The 22,883-nt window shown below is 45.8% G+C and overlaps 1 protein-coding gene across 4 annotated transcripts; it reads left to right on the top strand.

Moving 5' to 3' along the window:
- The first annotated feature begins 4,243 nt into the window (after positions 1–4,243).
- SLC25A44 (solute carrier family 25 member 44) lies at positions 4,244–22,699 on the top strand. Of its 4 annotated transcripts, XM_060298128.1 has the most exons (5): positions 4,244–4,405; positions 5,726–5,912; positions 9,659–10,296; positions 16,430–16,557; positions 20,077–22,699. In XM_060298128.1, the coding sequence occupies exons 3-5, from the start codon at positions 9,672–9,674 to the stop codon at positions 20,266–20,268; spliced, it is 945 nt and encodes a 314-aa protein (XP_060154111.1). In that variant the 5' UTR covers positions 4,244–4,405; positions 5,726–5,912; positions 9,659–9,671; the 3' UTR covers positions 20,269–22,699. The 4 variants fall into 4 exon arrangements, with proteins under 4 accessions (XP_060154111.1, XP_060154121.1, XP_060154117.1 ...); XM_030842275.3 differs by lacking the exon at positions 5,726–5,912 and having other exon boundaries at positions 4,245–4,405; XM_060298138.2 differs by lacking the exons at positions 5,726–5,912; positions 16,430–16,557; positions 20,077–22,699 and adding an exon at positions 15,919–16,403.
- Positions 22,700–22,883: the final 184 nt, after the last annotated feature.

Raw genomic sequence — 22,883 nt, 5'->3', positions numbered from 1 at the left:
TTCTTTATCCATTCGTCTATGGACATTTAGGTTGGCTAATTATAAATAGTGCAATGAACATTGGGGTGAATGTATCTTTTCGAATTATAGTTTCCTCCAGATATATGCCCAGAAATAGGATTACAGGATCATATGTCAACTTTATTTTTAGTTTTTTGAGGAACGTCCATACTGTTTCCTATAGTGTATGCACCAATTTACATTCCCACCAGCAGTGTAGCAGGGCTCCCTTTTCTCCACACCCTCTCCAGCATTTGTTATTTGTGGACTTTTTAATGATAGCCATTCTGAATGGTGTGAGGTGATACCTCACTGTAGTTTTGATTTGCATTTCTCTAGTAATTAGTGATGTTGAGCATCTTTTCATATGCCTATTGGCCATCTGTATGTCTTTTTTGTAGAAATGTCTATTTAGGTCTTCTGCCCATTTTTGACTGGATATTTTTTTAAATTAATTAATTAATTATTTTTGGCTACATTGGGTCTTCGTTGCTGCACGTAGCCTTTCTCTAGTTGCGGCAAGCGGGGGCTACTCTTCGTTGCAGTGCGCGGGCTTCTCATTGTGGTGGCTTCTCTTGTTGCAGAGCACGGGCTCTAGGTGCGCAGACTTCAGTAGTTGTGGCTCGCGGGCTGTAGAGCACAGGCTCAGTAGCTGTGGTGCATGGGCTTAGTTACTCCATGGCATGTGGGATGTTCCCAGACTGGATAGAACCCATGTCCCCTGCATTGGCAGGCGGATTCTTAACCACTGCGCCACCAGGGAAGTCCAGGTTGTTTGTTTTTTTGTTATTGAGTTGTGTGAGCTGTTTGTATATTTTAGAAGGTAAGTCCTTGTCGGTTGCATCGTTTTCAAATATTTTCTCCCAGTCTGTAAGTTTGGACATATTTTTAAGATAAAGCCAATGGTATTTGATGATGGATTGCATGTGATATACAAGAAAAAGAGAACCTTTAAGGATGGCTCCAGGAACTATACTCAATATCTTGTAACAACCTATAATGGAAAAGAATCTGAAAAAGAATACATGTATATATAGTTATCTGAATCACTTTGCTGTACACCTGAAACTAACACTAACATTGTAAATTAATGATACTTCAACTTAAAAAATCGGTTAAAATTTTTTTTTAATAAATAAAATAAATAAAAAAGAAAAGGATGGCTCCAAGATTTTCAGTCTGGGCAGCCAAAAGGATGGCGTTGCCAATGAATTGAGATGAATAAGAGAGCAGGTAGGTCAGATTTCAGGGACAAACAAGAGTTCCATTTCTGACATGCTAAGTATCAGTCAGGATTCTTCAGAGAAGAGAAACAGAACCATTAGGATATATATATGTATATATAATATATATTATTTATATATATAATGTATATTTTTTCATGGCTGAGTAGTATTCCATTGTATGTATGTACCACATCTTCTTTATCCATTCTTCTGTTGATGGATATTTAGGTTGCTTCCATGTCTTGGCTATTGTAAATAGTGCTGTTATGAACATTGGCGTTGATGCTGCCGTCTTTATTTATTTATTTATTTATTTATTTATTTATTTTTGTCTTCATTGGATCTTCTTTGCTGTGCTCGGGTTTTCTCTAGTTGTGGCGAGTGGGGGCTACTCTTGGTTACACCGCACAGGCTTCTCATTGTGGTGGCTTCTCTCGCTATGGAGCACGGGTTCTAGGGGTGCGGGCTTCAGTAGTTGTGGCACGTGCGCTCAGTAGTTGTGGCTCAGAGGCTCTAGAGCGTAGACTCAGTAGTTGTGGCGCACGGGCTTAGTTGCTCCGCGGCATGTGAGATTTGCTCAGGCTAGGGCTCAAACCCGTGTCCCCTGCACTGGCAGGCGGATTCTTAACCACTGCGCCACCAGGGAAGCCCTATTTATTATTTTTTACCATTTAAAAATTGAAGTATAGTTAATTTACAATGTTGTGTTAGTTTCAGGCATACAGCAAAGTGATTCATATATATATATATATATTCTTTTTCAGATTCTTTTCCATTGTAGGTTATTATAAGATAATTGAATATAGTTCCCTGTGCTATTCAGTAGGTCCTTGTTGTTTATCTATTTTCTACATAGCAGTGTTAATCCCAAACTCCTAATTTATCTCTCCCCCCACCCTGGCCATGCTGAAGTCTTTTTTAAAAAATTAATTAATTAATTTATTTATTGGCTGTGTTGTGTCTTTGTTGCTGCAAGCGGGCTTTCTCTAGTTGTGGTGAGCAGGGGCTACTCTTCGTTGCGGTGCGCAGGCTTCTCATTGTCGTGGCTTCTCTTGTTGCGGAGCACGGGCTCTAGGCACGCAGGCTTCAGTAGTTGTGGCATGTGGGCTCAGTAGCTGAGGCTTATGGGCTCTAGAGTGCAGGCTCAGTAGTTGTGGCGCACGGGCTTAGTTGCTCTGCAGCATGTGGGATGTTCCCAGACCAGGGCTCGAACACGTGTCTCCTGCATTGGCAGGCGGATTCTTAACCACTGCGCCACCAGGGAAGCCCCATGCTGAGGTCTTGATGCAGAATTTCTTCCCAGAGAAACCTTAGTGTTGCTCCAAAGGCCTTTCAACTAACTGGATGAGGCCCACCCACATTATCAAGGTAATCGTTACCTAAAGTCAGCTGATTGTGGATGTTAACCACACCTACAAAATACCTTCACAGCAACACCTATTAGTGAATAACTAGTTACTTACTATAGCCCTAGCCAGATTGACATAAAACTAACTTTCACACTAAGCTTGAAATGTCCATTAGATATTTTGAGGCAATTGTCAGTACAAATCTGTTGTTCAGGAGGGACCTTTCCTAGAGGTATCAAATTCTTTAATTGCAGTAAAATCACATAACATAAAATTTACTATTAGTGATATTTAGCCATTCACAGTGCTGTACAATCATCACCACTATCTAGGTCCAGAACACTTCCATCACTCCAAACGGACACTCTGTACTAATTAAGCAGTCACTCCCCACTCTTCCTCCCCCCAGTCCTTGGCAACCACTAATCCACTTACCTGCTTTTTGTCTGTATAGATTTGTCTGTTCTGCATATTTCATGTAAATGGAATTACACGATATGTGACTGTTGTGTTTGGCTTATTTCACTTAGCATAATGGTTTCTAAATTTATCCACATCATAGTATGTATCCATATTTCATTCCTTTTTTTGTTTTTTTTTAATTCACTGTGTAATATCCCATTGTATGGGTATACCACCATTTGTTTCTACGTTTTGCCTATCGTGAAGAAGACTGCTGCTGTGAACATTTCTGTACAAGTTTTTGTTTGAACTCTTGTTTTCAACTCTTTTGGGTATATATTCAGAGCGAAACTGCTTGGTCATATAGTAATTTTGCTTAACATATTGAGGAACAACCAAACTGTTCCCACAGCAGCTGCACCATTGTACATTCCCACCAGCAATGTCTGAGGGTTCCAATTTTTCCACATCCTTGCTAACACTTGTTACTTTCTAGGTTCTTGTTTGCTTGCTTGCTTGCTTGAATTTTAGCCATCCTCGTGGGTGTGAAGTGGGATCTCATGGTTTTGATTTGTTTTTCCCTAATGATATTGAACATCTTTTCATGTGCTTTTTGGTCATTTTTTTGAAGAAACATCTATTCAAGTCCTTTGCCCATTTAAAAAAATTGGATTGTTTGTCTTTTTGTTGTTGAGTTGTAGAAATATCTATTTTGAAATGAATCTCCACCCCCAGCCTCCCAGTCCCTTATTTAAAAGGCTCTGCCTCTTCTTTTAAATCCATGCAAAAGCAAATAGTTTTAGAGCTGGAAGAGACCACTCCGCCTCCAGGATGTTCCCTATTCCTGCAGTTTTTTGAGTTCCCAAACCTTAAAATTGGTTGTCTAAACTTAGTCCTTCCTGCTGCACACTGGCCTCTGTTTTGGCTCTGTAGATGAGAAAAATTACACAAAAATTTACAGATTAGATTTGAATTTAAGGATTCCAATAGATCGGAAACACAAGGTGACCCATTTAGAACAAGATCTTCAAGAAGCGCCGGGTGACTTTAAATTTCCAAGAATTAGAAAGACAACGCATGCGCTGTAGAGCTAAGGGCATGTCGAAGCCAATGAAGGCGTGGCCTCTGCCCGCATTCAAGATGGTTCCCAGGACCTTCCACCCTTGCTGCGGGGGCGGGGCGAAAGGCTAAAGGCTCAGAACGCCATTGGTGGAGTTGCACACCGTTCATCCCCGCCCCCCGCAGGGGGCGGGAGTGACAAAGTCCCAATTTCCGGTTCCGTCAGTACCGGGAGCCCGGTCGAGATGGAGGAAGATGCGACCGGAGGTCATCAGTCGCCCGAAACAGAGGATAGAGTGGGAGCTGCGGCCTAGAGATCCGCGCTTGGAGTTCACCTCAGACGGGGCGGAACCGCCCTGATGTGAGAAAGTAAGAAACCACCGGCTTGGGGTGCCTGAGGAGTTTGCCACGCAGTTTGGGGAATGAGGGGCGACTCTAACGAGTCATCTTTTCCTGTCGGAGGAGCATGAGTTTCGCTGACAGCGAAAGAAGCATGGCGAGAGGCATCTCGGGGGCCAGGACAGAAGCAGCTTAAAGGGGGTGTCATGTGGAGTAGGTGAAAAGGACTGTCATGTGGTGTCTGTCATGAGGGATCACGTGGGCACCTATGGAAGACCGAAGGAAGGCTGGATGGAAATCGCTTCATGCCCCAGAGGGGAGGTTGTCTTGAAGGGAGAGGTTAGAGGCATGCCAGGGAACTTCCCTAAGGAAATGCATGTTCATTAGGACAGGTGGGCAAGCATGTAAATATATTCACATTCATGTGGTAGATAGCTCCCAGGATGCAAAGCCTTGATGCAGTTGCAGTAAGAAGTACAGAGGAACAGAAGGAGGAAGCAAAGATGTTTCCAGCACAGAAGAGGGGACCAAACCCCACGGATGTCTTGTCAGGAGTTGTAGGTGGCTATTTGACTTGGGGGGGGTTGTTGACTGAAAAGATTTGAATAAGTCTAGAAGTCATCACTGAGCCCAGTCCTGGTGACAAGTCAGGATGGAGTCAGAGGGCTCCTAACCTAGTCATAATGGTCTGGACTCCTAGAGTAGTTGTTATTGTTATAATACTGACAATCCTTAATATTTAAGGCAATACTTTCCAAACTCTGATATATGTATTAACCACCCAGAGATCTTGTGAACGTGTTGGTTCTTATTTAGCAGGCCTATGGAGCATCCTGAAATTTTGTATTTCTAACAAGCTCCCAGATTATGCCCATGCTGCTGGTCTGAGTAGCAAAGATTTAGAGCAGCACTGTCCAGTAGAGCTTTCTGAAATGGTAGAAGTGCTTTGCTGTTAACAAAGTGCTTTCACACATTAGCTCATGTGAGTTGCACCACAGTGACATAGCTATGGCAGGCTTTACTAGCCCCATTTCACAGATGAGGAAACTGAATTTCAAAGAAGTGACTTGGTTCCAATCCTACTAGTAGGTAATGGAAGTGGAACTCAGACTTGGCTCTCCTGACTACTAGTGTTCTTTTCATCAAATGACCTTACATTCCAGGTGACACTGCCTTGTCCTGAACCAGAATCTTATCTCAGAACCTAGTGAACAGTCTGGTGTGGTTTTTCTGGTACAGGGAGAGGGGAAGTGGAGAAGGAGGTATACCTACTTGGGCCAGTTTGTCCCTTTCCTCTGATGGGCTCAGCAGTGGGGGTTCTGCCTCTGACATCTCATTTGATGATTTCAGGACATCCTGGGTCATCTGTTGGGTCTCCATATGAAGCACTTTAACCTTTGTGTCTAAGCTGTGTTAAAAGATGGGGGAAAATTCAGAATTGGAGCCATGAACACAAATAAGGATCTGGGAAAGAGCCATAAAGAAGCTGGGCTGATTGAATTGGAAGAAAGGAAGGCTGAAGGAAGTGAGCATACAGGTATCTGCATGGAGGATTTTCCAGAGGGTGAAACACAAGGAACTGGTTTTGATATTTCAGCGGGAAGTTTGGAGGTTAAATAACAAGGATCAGGTTGAGATCCCAACTTTTAGGAGCAACCCACCTTTCAAAGGGATAGAGGGGGTGGGTGCAGTGCCTTCCCCTTCAACTGTAGAGGCTCAGCCCTCTGTGGCATGACCTTTAGTGGCTTCTTCTGTCACCATGGTAATGATAGAAATTACCTGCTTTGGCCGTGGAGAGTCCTCCCTTCTTTCTGGGAATTTAAAATAGACTGGCACATGTGAGAGATGGAGGAAAGTGGGGAAATGGGGCGCTGGGTGCTGCTGTAGAATTTCTCATCAGGAGTTGTTGGCACTCTGTCATTCAGTTTGATAAGTTGAGACGGTGCCCAGAAAACCAGGTCCTAGAACAGAGTCCTTCGTGGCTCTGGCTCTCTGCCCTGCTCAGCACACAGTATCCATGAGCTGGGCAGGAGTCCTTGCTTGAGCCCTGCCGTATTTGTCCTGTGATGACAACAGGCCTGCCCAGCCACTCAGCTCAGTCACTCCACAAGCACGCTGGGAAAGCAGAGGCAGCTCTTGGTTTCAGTGGAACAAAGCGGAGAGAAATCCCTGGGCATCTGCTGCCGGGAGCTTATGCTTAACCCTTGGGTGACTGGCAGTCATGAGGGCATTAATTCTGCCTCCCAAGGGTGGGAATGACCTGGCTTTATACTGAACAGAGTGATTTGTGCTGGAACTCCTCAACTCCCATGGAGTAGAGGGCATGATGGAGTAGAGGAGCAAACTTGGCTCATATCCTGCCTCCGCTAACCAGCTGTATGACCTTGGGCTTGTTCCTTTTAACCTATTTGTTGTACCTCAGTTTCCTCAGCAGAAGTGTCTTAACTGTGTAGAGGTTAAGTTGTAAGGATTACTTGAGGTAATAGGTGTCTAGGTGTCTCTCTCTCTTCTCCTCCTCTCTCAGTGGAAATGGACACATAACCTTGGGACCCTGGATGCCAAACACCCTGTTTGTCAGTGATACAGTGATCCCCTTCTCTTGAAGGACCTTAAAGGAGAAGTTTGCCACACTGGACTTGATGGGTGTCCTGGGCTGAGGCTGGAGGAAGGGCCACTTTTGCCCACAGCAAGTGGCACATCAGTGTTCCAGGGGTTCTCCTCCTAGAACCCCATCTCTAGCTCATTTCCCATGGCCTAGATTCTCTGTTCTGGTCAACCCAGTTGTTTCAAGCCATTGTTTTCTCCCTTTCACTGTCCACATGTATTCCTCCATTCAAGCTGCTTTGTCCTCCTCCAGGAAGCCTGTCTTGGTTACATGTGCCTCACCCATGCCTCACCTTGAAGCTGAGGTTTTCCCTCAGCTCACATGTACTCAGTTTGCACTGCAGGTATCTTATACTTTAATGAAAGTGATGCAGTCCAGCTCAGGAAATTCCAAAAAGCTAACCTTGCTTCCCCACTGACTTATATGGTAAACCAAGAAGCTACTTAGGCTGGTTGGGACCTTTGGTTGGGGAAGGTGGTTGAGGATGAACTCTGGTTATACACTTGACATGAGATTTGTCAAGGCTTTGGTGCTGGGACTGCCTGTGTAGAACACTTCACCTCTCTAGAGTTGTCCTTTTGATGTGGCCACCTCCTTTCCCATCCCTTAAGGATTTCTCTCAGAGCTTAGGGAGGCCCTGATTTCCTGCTTCCTGGACTTTAACTTCTCACTTTCCCCTTCTGGCTGAAAATGTCCAGTATCCTACACAGGAGCACATTACATTGTCACTATGTGTATGTCCAATATATGATGTCCTCTCATTTGACATTTCTTTTTTTTTTTAATTATTTATTCATTTATTTAATTTTTGGCTGCATTGGGTCTTCACTGCTGCACGCCGGTTTTCTCTACTTGCTGAGAGTGGGGGCTACTCTTTGTTGCGGTGCGCGGGCTTCTCATTGTGGTGGCTTCTCTTGTTGCAGAGCACAGGCTCTAGGCACATGGGCTTCAGTAGTTGTGGCACACGGGCTTCAGTAGTTGTGTCTCAAGGTTTCTAGAGCACAGGCTCAGTAGTTGTGGCGCACGGGCTTAGTTACTCTGTGGCATGTGGGATCTTCCCGGACCAGGGCTTGAACCCAGGTCCCCTGCATTGGCAGGCGGATTCTTTCTTTCTTTTTTTTTTTAAAATTAAGTTAATTTATTTTATTTATTTTTGGCTATGTTGGGTCTTCGTTGCTGCATGCGGGCTTTCTCTAGTTGCGGCGAGCGGGGGGCTACACTTCATTGTGGTGCACGGGCTTCTCATTGTGGTGGCTTCTCTTGTTGTAGAGCACAGGCTCTAGGCGCGCGGGCTTCAGTAGTTGCGGCATGCGGGCTCAGTAGTTGTGGTGCACAGGCTTGGTAGTTGTGGCACACAGGCTTAGCTGCTCTGTGGCATGTGGGATCTTCCTGGACCAGAGCTCAAACCCATGTCTCCTGCATTGGCAGGCAGATTCTTAACCACTGCGACACCAGGGAAGCCCCTCATTTGACATTCCTTAAGTTGAAAGCTCCTGATTTTATGCAGTTATTACAGTTGTAACCTTATTAGTTTTGTTTGAAACTTTAGTCAGTGGATACACTTAACATGAGGGCCACATGTACATTAATTTGCCCTGGTTTCTTTATCTCTGTGTCTTATATCCGTTCCCCAGACGGATACTGTGTCCCCTTGAAGAGACTGAGTTTCTCAAAGGCAGAGTCTCTATATCTTTTCTGTCACTTGAATCTCCCTTCGCTACCTAGGGGCTGAGGTTATTATTTATATGCTTGGGGATGAAAGAGGCCAAGCACGTTCTCTACCCTGTAGTTAAGACTCTTCAGGGAAACTGCTTAGCTCTCAGGTGGTTCTCTTCTTTCTCTAGAGTGAGTTATCTAATAACCAAAGAGGACTCTGACCTTTGGCTTGTTCCTAAATTTCTAACTCCTTTCATTAGAAGGAAGGGAGGTGTGGGGGGGTTCCTGTGGAGTGAAAGCCCCACTTGTCTTCTTCCTTGCACTTTCTTCTAATGCAGACTGGAGAAGGTGTAAGTGTAGTGAATGTGGGTCAGGAGGAGCTCGGAGGGGCCAGCACAGGAAACCAGAAATAAAGTGAGGTGAGTCAGCTGGTAAATGGTGGTAAAAGAGGCACCCTGCTGAGGCTCAAAGGCCCAAGGCCAAAGGCCATGGCTCCTCAGTAGGCCCAGGAGTGTCAGAAATGGAGCACTTCCCTTTAGCCTTTAGGAACCTCCAGAATGTCACTTAGTGACATCCCATTAGCCCACTTAAAGGCCAGGTGGTTGGTTTGCCCACAGCATCCTGAGCTGTCTGGGTGAGCTAGAGAAGGAAAGGGAGAATGGGCCGTGACACCAGGGCCTGGGCAGAGGCAGAGAGACCAGAATAGCTGATCTGATAAGCTGGGGGTAGGGAGCTGAGGTGGGAGTGGGCCCACGGGAGTCACTGAGGTGAGAAACAATTTTCAGAAGAGGGGTCCTGAATTGGGACAGACTGGTAAAGGAGAGAGAAGAGGGCACTATCCCGATCCATGAAGGAAGAATCAGGCAGGGGTTGGCAGAGCCAGACTGGGTGAAGTCTAAACTTTGGAGAAGTGAGTACCCCAGGAGCTGAAGCCTGAGAATGGGGTTTCAGAGCCCATCCAGGAGGGGAAAGTGCAAATTCTGATCTCCTTCACATTCCTTCCACCCTGCTTAAATCCGCAGGTCTCCAGACACAATGGAGGACAAACGTAACATCCAGATCATCGAGTGGGAACACCTGGACAAGAAGAAGTTCTACGTGTTTGGTGTGGCAATGACAATGATGATCCGTGTCAGTGTCTACCCATTCACCCTCATCCGCACTCGCTTGCAGGTTCAGAAAGGCAAGAGCCTCTACCATGGGACCTTTGATGCCTTCATCAAGATCCTACGGGCAGATGGTGTGACTGGCCTCTACCGGGGGTTCCTGGTCAACACCTTCACCCTCATATCTGGCCAGTGCTATGTTACTACTTATGAGCTCACCCGGAAGTTTGTAGCTGACTACAGCCAGAGCAACACAGTCAAATCACTGGTGGCCGGTGGCTCGGCCTCTCTCGTGGCTCAGAGCATCACAGTGCCCATTGATGTGGTCTCCCAGCACCTGATGATGCAGCGCAAGGGTGAGAAAATGGGCCGCTTCCAAGTGCGAGGGAATCCAAAGGGACAAGGGGTAGTTGCCTTTGGCCAAACCAAGGACATCATCAGGCAGATCCTGCGGGCTGATGGACTTCGTGGCTTCTACCGGGGCTATGTGGCTTCGCTGCTTACTTACATCCCAAACAGTGCTGTCTGGTGGCCCTTCTACCACTTCTATGCAGGTAAGCAGGGACCAGGAGGGTGGGGGTGGAGGATGGTCACTAATAGTCAGAGATGCTTTTGCTCTGTGCATGTTGGAATGAGTGATTTAATGGGAGACTGGACCATTCATACAGCAAACATTTGAATCCAGGAGGATTCAGAGATGAGTAAGACATGGTTCTTCCCTTCAAGGAGCTAATATTATAGTGGAGGGAATCAGACAAGTAAAGTATATGACTGTAGGACGTTCTCGATGAATCAGGATCAACTAAGTTTAGTGGAATATTGGCAGAGAATCATAAGGTGGGGAGGGACAAAATCCATAGGATTTAAAGATGAAAGCAATGGAGCAATGGGTAATAGCTTTTGAGTTGGATGCCTTTCCTTACTATTTTTTTTTTTTACATTTTTTTCTTTTTTAAAAAAAACTATTTTATTTATTTATTTTTGGCTGCGTTGGGTCTTCGTTGCTGCACACGGGCTTTCTCTAGTTGCGGCAAGTGGGGGCTACTCTTTACTGCGGTGTGTGGGCTTTTCATTGCCCCGTGGCATGTGGGATCTTAGTTCCCTGACCAGGGATCGAACCTGTGTCCCCTGCATTGTAAGGTGGATTCTTTACCACTGGACCACCAGGGAAGTCCCTCTCCTATTTTTCTAATTGTACTTTTTTTTTTTTTTTTTGTGGTAGCTCTGTCTCTTCTTCTGTTTAACACAGTCTTTCATCTGGAGTATTTGGTAAAATTCAGATACATGGACTCCACCTCGACCCTTTGTATCAGATTCTTTGGGAATGGATGCTGGCAATCTTAATGTTAGAGAACCTTCCAAGGAAACGTGAGCATTTTCTCTGGAGTCTGTCCTCACCCCTCTCTCCTCATTTGATTTCATTTACAATTAGAGTTGTCCTTTTCTAATATGTCCAAAATTTCTATTTCTGTTCCCAAACTTACGTGTCCAGAGCTCTGGACAGACATCCTGGCTGTTGGACCTTTTGACCTGGAGGCATGCACTTACATCTGAAATTTGTTTCAATTAACCATTTTTCATCCCAAGCTGGCTTTCTCTTCTGACTTACTTTCATGTGTCAGTGGCCATGTTATTCTCCAAATCACTGAAACCGAGGCCTTGGGCATAGTGCTTGGCCCCTTGTCCTTGTCCCCACATCTAGTCCTAGTGACCCTGGAATGTCTTGTCCAACTTTCTGTCCATTCCCACTGCCTTTCCTGAAAACCATTCTCTGTACCTACCCTCTTGGACCATTACATCAGCCTTCTAGCTGTTCCAAGTCTCTTCCTTCCTATCTACACACAAGTCCCTAATGGATTAACTTTATTTATTTATTTTTAAAATTTTATTAATTTATTTATTTTTGGCTGCTTTGGGTCTTCGTTGCTCCGCGTGGGCTTTCTCTTGCTGTGGTGAGCGGGGGCTATTCTTCATTGCGGTGCGCGGGCTTCTCATTGTGGTGGCTTCTCTTGTTTCAGGGCACGGGCTCTAGGCGCGAGGGCTTCAGTAGTTGTGGCTCGTGGGCTCTATAACACAGGCTTAGTAGTTGTGGCGCACGGGCTTAAGTTGCTCCACGGCATGTGGGATCTTACCGGACCAGGGCTTGAACCCGTGTCCCCTGCCTTGGCAGGTGTATTCTTAACCACTGTGCCACCAGAGAAGTCTCCCTAATGGATTAACTTTAAACTCCGGTTGTGATGTTCAGTGGCTCCCACTGCTTACTCAATAAAATCCAAACTCTTCAGCCTGGCTTCACCTTCCCTTTTCAGTGAAACATCTTGCTGTTTCCCTATGTATAGTCTATGCTGCAGCCAGGCCAGTTCACACACCGTTCCTCCACCGTGCATCATCTCTCCCACCTCTGCTGTATTCATATCCCTCTGCTAGATGCCTTCCAGGTCCACTTACCCTGGTGAAATCATGACTCATTGCCTCCTCTCCCATCCTCTCCATGTATCTCTCAACTCAGAAATGATCTTTCCCTCCTTCCAACTCCCATGACATTGCTTCAGTCTTTCTTAAGGCAGTTAGAACATTTGCCTTGATGTTATTTGTATGTGCCTATCTCTTCTATTATTTGCACAGGTTCTTCTTTTTTCTTAATACTTTTTTTCCCCCAGCTTTATTTTGATATAATTGACTGGAAAGTTTCTTGGAAGGGGGTGGAAACTAACATTTACTGAATACCCACTGTGTACCACACTCTGTGACACTGTGTGTCTCAGGGCCTGGTGAATTGTAAGTGCTCAGTAAATATTTGTTGAGAGAGTAGACTGGTTTTTGTCACTCCATTTTGCTTAAAATCTACCAATGCTGCCTTATGGGTATTTACAATAAAATCTAATGCTTCTCACGGTCAATACAGGTCTATGTGATCTGGTCCCTGTCTGCTTCTCCAGCCCCATCTTGTGCTCCTCTGCCCTTACTCACTCTGGTCCATTCTCACTGCCCTTCTCTCAGTTCCTGAGACACACCAAGCTCTGTTCTCACCTCAAGGCCTTTGCAGATACTGTTCTTTCTGCCTGGAATAGACTTTCCCCTGTTGTTTGTGTGTCTGGGTCCTTCTCATGCTTCAAGCCTCAGCGTACATGCCATCTTTGCAAAGAAGGCTTCTTTTTTTAAAAAAAAATTAATTAATTAATTAATTAGTAAATTTTTGGCTGTGTTGGGTCTTTGTTGCTACGTGCGGGCTTTCTCTAGTTGTGGTGAGAGGGGGCTACTCTTCGTTGCAGTGTGTGGGCTTGTCATTGCGGTGGCTTATCATGTTGTGGAGCATGGGCTCTAGGTGCGCAGGCTTCAGTAGTTGTGGCACACAGGCTTCAGTAGTTGTGGCTCGCAGACACTAGAGCACAGGCTCAGTAGCTGTGGCGCACGGGCTTCGTTGCTCTGTGACATGTGGGATCTTCCCAGACCGGGGATTGAACCCCTATCCCTGCATTGGCAGGTGGATTCTTAACCACTGTGCCACCAGGGAAGTCCCAAGAAGACTTCTTTACCCAGTTGGAAAGAGGGCTCTTCCTGTTTTCTTTTTTTTAATTGATTTATTTTTAAATTTTATTTATTTATTTATTTTGCCTGTGTTGGGTCTTCATTGCTGCGTGCAGGCTTTTCTCTGGTTGCGGCGAGTGGGGGCTACTCTTGTGGTGTGTGGGCTTCTCATTGCATTGGCTTCTCTGGTTGTGGAGCACAGGCTCTAGGCGCGTGGGCTCAGTAGTTGTGGCTCATGGGCTCTAGAGCGCAGGCTTAGTAGTTGTGGCGCACAGGCTTAGTTGCTCCGTGGCGTGTGGGATCTTCCCAGACCAGGGCTTGAACCCGTGTCCCCTGCACTGGTAGGTGGATTTTTAACCACTGCGCCACCAGGGAAGCCCTGTTTTCTTTTGTAGCACCTTGTTTTCCAGATGCTGCCTTCCAGTGGTTGTGAAATGTTTTCTTCTCAGGAGCAACAAGACACCCTTGAGGCAGAGCCACCAGTTCACTTTGTTTCTTTCTGTATGCTGACCCTGGGGAAGAAAGTGATTAGAAATCCAGGGGAGAGGTGGTTCTGGTAAGGCTTAAGGAATTCTGTCATGCCTTCGGACTTGGAAGCCCTCGCTTCTGTCCTGCCAACCTCCACCATCCTACTTGTTTCCTAATCTTTAGTTGCCTGGCGGTAAATTACCAAAACTAGGAGCATAAGAAAAAAAAAAAATATATATATATATTTTTAAATTGAAGTATAGTTGATGTATAATAGTTTATAAATTACAGGTGTACAATATAGTGATTCACAATTTTTAAACGTTATACTCCATTTATAGTTATTACAAAATATTTGCTATATTCCCTGTGTTGTATAGTATATATCCTTGTAGCTTGTTTGTACCTCTTTTTTTTTTTTTTTTTGAGGTATGCGGGCCTCTTACTGTTGTGGCCTCTCCCGTTGCGGAGCACAGGTTCCGGACCCGCAGGCTTAGCAGCCATGGCTCACAGGCCCAGCCGCTCCGCGGCATGTGGGATCTTCCCGGACCAGGGCACGAACCCGTGTTCCCTGCATCGGCAGGCGAACTCTCAACCACTGCGCCACCAGGGAAGCCCTTGTTTGTTCCTCTTAATCCCCTACCCCTATATTGCTCCTCCCCGCAAGAAGAAATTCTTAAAGGTATTATGGTGACTGAATTGTACAGAGAAAAGTGAGAGGGAACCTTGGAGATGATAAATCTATTTTATATCCAGTCTCACTCAGAGTAAGAGCCAAAGTCCATGCAATGGCTTCAGGGCCCTACCTCTTAGACTTCATCTACTGTTCTTTCCCTCATTCATTCGGCTGCAGGCATACTGGCCTTGGTGCCAAAGACCTCAGGCATGCTCATGCCTCAGGGCCTTTGCATAGGATGTTACCTCTGCTTGGAAAGTTCTCGCCACAGATCTATAAGGCTTATACTATCCTTTAGGGCTTTGCTTAGACTTCACCTTCTACCCTTTCTGCCCTTGGCATTCCTTATCTCCTTTTCCTGCTCTATTTTTTTCTATAATTAGCACACAACATGTCTGACATAGTTGTATATTTTGCTCTTTATTTATTTATTGTCTGTTTTCCCCCACTAGAATGTAAGTTTCATAAGGACAGGGATTTGAGGCTATTTTATTCACTGTTGTATCTTTAGAACCCAAAGTGACTGGCTCGTGGTAATCACTCAATAAATCTTTGTTGAATAAATGAACGAACTCTTGTCTCTCACCTCCAGAGAGGGAAAAGCAAAATAATTCAATTGCAGGTGAACTTCCTAGTGACACTGGGATTGGGTGGATCGGGGTATTATTACATCTTCTTCATCAGCATTTTGAAAAATGAATTTTCCTTTCTTTTTTTTTTAATTAATTAATTTATTTATTTTCGGCTGTGTTGGGTCTTTGTTGCTGCGCGCGGGCTTTCTCTATTTGGGGCGAGCAGGGGCTACTCTTCCTTGTGGTGCGCCGGCTTCTCATTGCGGTGGCTTCCCTTGTTGCGGAGCACAGGCTTTAGGCGCGTGGGCTTCAGCAGAGTTGTGGCACTCAGGCTCAGTAGTTGTGGTTTGCAGACTCTAGAGCTCAGGCTCAGTAGTTGTGGCGCACGGGCTTATTTGCTCTACCGCGTGTGGGATCTTCCCTGTCCAGGGCTCGAACCCATGTCCCTTGTATTGGCAGGTGGATTCTTAACCACTGCGCCACCAGGGAAATCCAATTTTCCTTTCTTGATATAGGCTGAAGAAAAGTTCTCACTGTAGGATATGATTTTCTCTTTTAATTGTAATTGTTTTTATTTTTTAAAACATTCATATGGTTCAAAATTCAAAAGGTAAGAAAGGGTATGCAGTGAAAACACTCCTCACCTACCACAGTCACCCAGCTTCCTTCCTTAAAGACAATTAGTGTTACCGATTTTTAATGTATCTTACCAGTTATCCAGTGCATGTATAAGAAAATATGTGGTGTGTGCTTTTCTAGCCAGTGAGTTGTGAAAAGTAGAGCATAAGCATAAGAGTTTTACATCAGGAGTGATTTCTGAAAGGAGTCAGCAAGCAAAGAGGTTTTGAAATCCCCTTCTCCAGAGGAATTTTTGTCCTATGCAAAATGACTTCTGGAAGGGGCCTGAGATTTAAAAATTTTTGTTGGTTCAGGGCTTCCCTGGTGGCGCAGTGGTTAAGAATCCGCCTGCCAATGCAGGGCACACCGGTTCGAGCCCTGGTCCAGGAAGATCCCACATGCTGCGGAGCAACTAAGCCCGTGCATCACAACTACTGAGCCTGCGTTCTAGAGCCCGCGAGCCACAACTACTGAGCCCACGTGCCACAATTACTGAAGCCTGCATGCCTAGAGCCCGTGCTCCGCAACGAGAAGCCACCGCAATGATAAGCCCGCACACTGCAACGAAGAGTAGCCCCCACTTGCCACAACTAGAGAAGGCCTGCGTGCAGCAACGAAGACCCAGTGCAGCCAAAAATAAATAAATAAATTTATTTAAAAAATTTTTTTGTTGTTGGTTTAGATGGAAGCAAAGATGGGAGTTATAGGGTCTAAGGTGGCTAAGGATGGAGGGTTTGTCATCGTTGGGCCAACTGGTAGAAAAGGTTTGGGGCCGTGTGGAGTGGAACCTCATGTCTTGAGGCATTATCTTTCCCTTGATTCCAGAGCAGCTCTCGTCCCTCTGCCCTAAGGAGTGCCCTCACATCGTCTTTCAAGCCATCTCGGGGCCTCTGGCTGCAGCCACTGCTTCCATCCTCACCAATCCCATGGATGTCATCCGAACCCGAGTACAGGTAAGACCAGTCTTCTCCCCTACCCTCCTCCCAGATAAACCATTAGAAGTGTGATCTTGAGGCCCTCCAATATTTCCTGACCTCTTTGTGTCATGGCCCTCTAGTCTAGCCAGCCTTCTCCTGGTCATCCAAGCCTCTTCCTTGTGGTTATGCTTACCATCTGCAGAAACCAGCTGAGCACTTTGAATCACCTAGAATGTTTCTGTCATCCTGTCTGCTACCTTGCATGCCTCTACTCCTTTCCTTGCCCATGCATCTAGGAATTCTTACTGCTTTCTTCTAGGCTTTCATCATAATAGCATAGCCTATCAACCACCTTTTCCTTACCTTGTAGCTTTGTGGTTATTAGAAATATGATTTTAGTTAATTTCGTAAGTCTATCTAGCTTCTCCACTTGGCTATGTGCTCTCTACAGTGAAAATGACTGTCCTTGAACAGGTTTCACAGATTGTTCTGTGTGGACTCAGCACAAACACAGACAAAGCCCTGGGTGGTGTTGTCCAGAAGTTATAGTCCCTGTCTTTAGTCAGCTTAATGACAGTTTCACAGCCCCGAGTCCAAGGAAATAAAATCTGAATGATAATGTATAATATACACATGGTAGGTTTTGCTATATAAAGCTTTAGGTGGAGGGACTTCCCTGGGGTCCAGTGGGTAAGACTCCGCGTTTCCAATGCCAGGGGCCTGGGTTCAATCCTTGGTCAGGGAATTAGATCCCGCATGCATGCTGCAACTAAGAAGCCCGCATGCCACAACTGAGAAGCCCACATGCTGCAACTAAGACCCAGTGCAGCCAAGATAAAAAAATAAATAATAATAAAATTTAAAAATAAATAATAATAAAAGAAAATAAATAAATAATCATAAAATAAATAAATAAATATTTTTAAAAAAACTTTAGGTGGAGAGAATGGGGGAATTTTAATATCTGATTTGAGTAACTTAACAGGACAGCTGTCCAGGAGGGTGTGGTCATTGAGTTACAGTGAGGAGAGGGAAGGAAAATAACCTTAGCAGATGGAGGTGAAGTCAGCTTCCCTGATACCAGGATGTTGGGATGGAGGTGGCTGGTAAATCTAGGTACAGTTGACTCTTGAACAACATGGAGTTTAGGAGCACTGACACTCCGCATAGTTGAAAATTTGAGTATAACTTGGCCCTCTGAATCTGTGGTTCGCCATCCACAGATCGCATAGTACTGTAGTGTTTTGGGTTTTTTTAAGTATAAATAAAAATGAATTTTTACTTAAATCATTTTGGTATAGATTATAGTCAAAGATATTTAAACACATTGTGGGTAATATAAGCAGGCAGTTCAATTTTAAATTCAATTTTTTATGTAGTAACTCTGCTACGTATGTACAATTTTTTTTTTTTTTTGTGGTACGCGGGCCTCTCACTGTTGTGGCCTCTCCCGTTGTGGAGCACAGGCTCCAGACGCGCAGGGTCAGTGGCCATGGCTCACGGGCCTAGCCGCTCCGTGGTGTGTGGGATCTTCCCGGACCGGGGCACGAACCCGTGTCCCCTGCATCGGCAGGCGGACTCTCAACCACTGCGCCACCAGGGAAGCCCCCTATGTACAATTTTGATTTATTTCCAGAGAAGTAAAATAATCTCTTTAAATTTAATGTTAGCGTAAGCATGGAATTCTTAAATTAACCAAGTGTGTACTTTAGAGAAACAGGAATATATCTTGACATGTTTAGAGAGATATGCAATCCATAAAGGTTAAATAGCAATGGTAAAGTCTTCCCGGTTATTATATTTATTTTATTTATTTATTTTAAAAATTTTTATTAGTACTGTAGTGTTACTTGTTACTGCTGGAAAAAAACATACTGCATATAAGTGGACCCATGCAGCTCAAACCCGTGTTGTTCGAGGGTCAGCTGTGTATTGGTCCCTAGGAAAGTATGCGCCCCCTCCACGACCCACACATTTGAAAATGAGTGGCATCTGATTGGTTTGCAAATAATAAAGTGTATAGGTTCCATCCTTATTCTCTCCTGAGCCTTGTTCTGGATGTTCCATGAGGAGATTCAAGGAAAAGGACAGGTCCTTACTTTGAGGAGTTCCCAGGCTGGAAGAGACAGCACATATGAGGACCAGGGCCATAGCTAAAAAAGCCCTTGACGTGGCTGTGGATAAGTGGAGGATTAGGGGAGCACAGGTGGTCAGAGGAAGAAGGGAAAGGGGGAATGTGGAGGAGGGCGCTAAAGGAGGCAAAGAGGAATGGGGAGACGTTCTTAGTCAGAGATGGGACCACCTTGTGAATAGAGGGAAGTATAACAAGGAGTGTGTCTGTCCTGCATTGGCTGAAGGTCTGAAGGGGGTAATCTCTAAAAGTGTAATTTGGTGGTAGGTATGGGGGTGGGGGGGAAGAAGAGGGCAAGACTATTAAGAAAAAAGAGAGAAAAGATTCCAGTATGATAGGGAAGACAGGTCACAGGGTGTGTGGGAGATGACAGGGTTGGAGGGGGAGGACTCTAGCCATGGGGCTTCAGAGGGATTGAGATGATCAGAATCAAAATCACTGGTAGAGAGAGCTGAGACAGGCTGGGACCTGGGCCCCTTTGCTGCAGTGCTGCAGGGCTTGCACATGGACACACCTCTCCTTGAGCAACGGAATATAAAGAAACTATATGGGACTAAAAACAACTGTGTGCATGCCCAGTTGGGGCAAATTCTGGACCCAAAACATACAAAGAAACCAAAAAACCCAACTGCCACTTTTGAAGTGCCGGGAGCAAAAGCAGGGTACTGTGCATGCTCCCTGCACACACCACCACCTAAGGGGCGGCGAAATACCTAAGCCACCCCTCTGGCCAGACTCCTGGACACACCCCTACCCTCACCCCATATAAGAAACAAGCTTACCTCCCTTTGGGGAGTGAGCAAGCAAAGGAAGCTCTTGTTTGTTCTTGCTCCCCTCTTGTGCAGCAAGGGCCCCAGTAAAGCCTTGCCTGAATTTCTTGTCTGGCCTCTAGTCGATTTCTATTGCTTCGGGAAGGCCAAGAACCCTGGCCCGTAACAGAGCTGCAGAGGCCCTTAGAGGTGATTTAATCCAGCCTCCCTGAGACCAGAGAGAAGCACTTGGTCCAAAGACTCATCACTATGTAGTTTATCTAATGATATGAATTATAACTACCATTTATTGAATACTTACTGTCTGCCAGGCACTGTTCTCAGCATTTACAAGTATTCTTTTGTTTACTTCGTAGAACAACCACACAGGGTAGGTATTATCATTACTATTTTATATTTGAGGAAACTGGGGTGCAAAGTGTTAAGTAAAGTACCTGAGATTATGCTGTTAGTAAATTGTGGAGCAGAATTCATACCAGGCAGTCTGGCACCAGAGCCCATACTCAGTCACTGTGCTGAACTGTCCCGCAGAAGCAGAGTCCAGCCCTCTGACTCCCAAGTCTAATTCTTTCCACTTTAGCCTAAGGCAGAGGGAGATTGGGTAGAGGGGCTTTGACTGCAGACCGTCGTCCTCCAATGCGTTGACTTTTCCAGGTTGAGGGCAAGAACTCCATCATCCTGACCTTCCGACAGCTGATGGCAGAAGAGGGGCCTTGGGGCCTCATGAAAGGCCTCTCCGCCAGAATCATCTCAGCCACGCCCTCAACCATTGTCATTGTGGTGGGCTACGAGAGCCTCAAGAAACTCAGCCTCCGACCTGAGCTGGTGGACTCAAGACACTGGTAACGAGTGATGGGGAGAGAAGCCTGCTGTTTCCCACACTACTCTGAGTCAGGGGCAGAGAGGAGAGGGTAGCACCCTCTTCAGGTGCCCCACCAGATACCGAGTCCGGCCCTGGATCAGGGACAGAGACTTTGAACTGCTCTTGCTGAAGAGGCTCCACGCCTGGATCCCCTGCTCTCATTTTTAAATTTTCTTGCCAAACTCGGCTCACTCATTCAGTACAGGTACTGTCCTGCCCTAAGGAAATCCACTCTCCCTGCCAATCCCACTCCATCTATCCCCTGCCAACCCTTCTCTGCCTTCCCCCTCCATCTGTGTCCCTGAGATCCTGAGAAAAGCTGCACATAGAACTTGCTTACTACCACTGGTTCTTCCTCTTGGGCTTTCAGCCCAGATTCCAAGCAGTTGCCATCAGCCCTTTCCTGCTTCATCTCTTAGGCTTGCTTATTTTTATTTTGGGACTGAGCTGCCCACCAGACTACTCTGCTTTTCCCTGCCACTGGGGGCAAGGTGCCAGGCACTTTTGCACAGGGAGTGGGAGCAGCAAAAACCTCTGGTTCTCCAGAGCACTCATCCTCTGTTTGGAGAGTTATTAGGTTGGGGAGAAATGTTGATACTTTATTTTGTGTGTGTATTTTTCTGTGAACCAGGCTACTGTCTTAGTCCTGCTAAAGCACCAATCCTGCAGTCAGAGCCCACCCCTTCCTCAGACAGGTGGAAAAATATCATGTAGCTTTTCCCTCAGTCCCAGTTATCTATCCCTCCCAGTCCCTTCAGTCCCAGCAGCCTCAGGATATATAAGCTGTTTTTTTCCTCCTGGCCCAGATGACTACAGTGGTGGGCACAGCTCTAAATAGATCAGACTGTCTGGGACACACTGGACTTGGAACACTACCCTGAAAAGTCTGGTTTAGAGAGTAGTTGGTTTGGAAAGTGACAGGAGTATATGTGTGCCCTAGTGCATCTCCCTCGACCAGCTGAGCCAAACCTAGGAGAGGGCAGTGGAGGTTCTCAGCCCCAGGCAGTCATGACACACATATATACCCCAATCACTTGGGACTCACAGAAACAGATGTTGTCTCATCTCTGAGATGTGGAACTGTTTGTGTTTTTCTTGTCTCCGATCTGAGGAGTCATCCCGGTCATGGTACCCTCTGGAGGGATGCTTGGAGGCGGGTAAAGGGCGGGTCAGGAACTCACCCAATACCAGGACCACTGCATTTACCAGCCTGATACTGCCGAGATGATCTGTTGAAGCTCTCAGGAGCTAGATGATGAGTGCTCCTTCCCTGCCTCATCCTTCCCCCACAACACACACCTCCTCTACCAAGCTTGTGTTGCAGGTGAGGAGAGGTGCAGTAAATGGAATGACAAGAAGGCATATCAAACCCTGCACTTTTACTTGAGACATCTGGCTTGGATGACCCTTCAAACTTTCTTATTGGTCCCACCCCCTGGGAGAAGCCATGGTGCCAATTTGAAAGGTGCTAGCTACCTGAAGCCTTGATATTTCTTATGGCTGCCCCACATTCTATCCCCCAGGCAAGATCAGAATCTGAATTCTCTACCTTCACCACCACCACTGCCCATCTTGGGCTCTATCTTTGAGGGTTATTTTCTCTTTCACTTATTTTTATTTTTGACTGTCCCTTCTTGCGCTTTGTCAGGAGTCCTCCAATTTCTATTCACAAATGGTCATCCAAAGGGTTGGGCCCACAGATCATGAATCTTCCTGCCTCTCAGTCACTCCTTTACCCTAAGAACCACCAACATAATAGAAGCCAGGGGTCCCTCCTTTCTCTTTAAACTCATCCTAGTGAGACCTTTGGAGGTTGGTTTTCTCAGCTCCACACCTTCCCCTCCCTACAGTCTTGTCTTCAGTCCTTCCCCACCATTGCAAAGTGGGTAAAGTATCAGGGACAGGAGGTAGTCTCCTGCTTCTCATGTCTTAGGTTGTTTCCATCCCAGACTCCTCCAGACTCTTTCTTCTGTTTTATTTTATTGTACAGTATTTCAGCCTTTCACCTGTTTCCTCTGTCTGTCTCTCTGTCACACACACAGTTTTAAAGGACGATGGGCATTTACTAAAAGGGACCCCTGGCCCCTACTTTCCCATCTAATATTTTAGGGACTGGGATTGGGTTTGGTTAAAATGCCTTGGTGGGGGTGGGATAGTGGGCTTCCATTTTCCCAGGACCATGGATCGGGACCAATTGGAATTTTTGATACATTGGTCTGTAGCCAAAATTGGAAGAAACTTTCAGGGGACTGGGCAAGACGGGAAACCTGATGGGAGTATTTAAGGACAGGGGAATAAAGTGCAGATGCAGTTAACATTTGATAAAATGGACTCGTGAATATTAACAGCGAACATTCACTGTTGCACTGTATGAAGTCTCCGAAGTGTAATTAAACGTTTTTATTGAGTCCTTGAGCTTTGCGCTTATTTTGCCCGCTTGCCGAGAAAGTATGTTACGTAAGTGTATCGTTCTTGTATTAATACGTGTGTAACCCTCCGCCTCGGCAGTTTCCCCGGTGTTTGCTCGGTGATAGACATTCGCTGCTTCCAATCGGAGGCGCGCAGTGCCGGGAGTGGCCAATCGGGGGCTTCGGTGGGC

Source organism: Globicephala melas, chromosome 1, assembly GCF_963455315.2.
Source record: "Globicephala melas chromosome 1, mGloMel1.2, whole genome shotgun sequence".
NCBI lineage: Eukaryota > Metazoa > Chordata > Mammalia > Artiodactyla > Delphinidae > Globicephala > Globicephala melas.
Note: the sequence above shows the minus strand (reverse complement) of the source record. Positions and strands in the feature narration are given on the sequence as shown.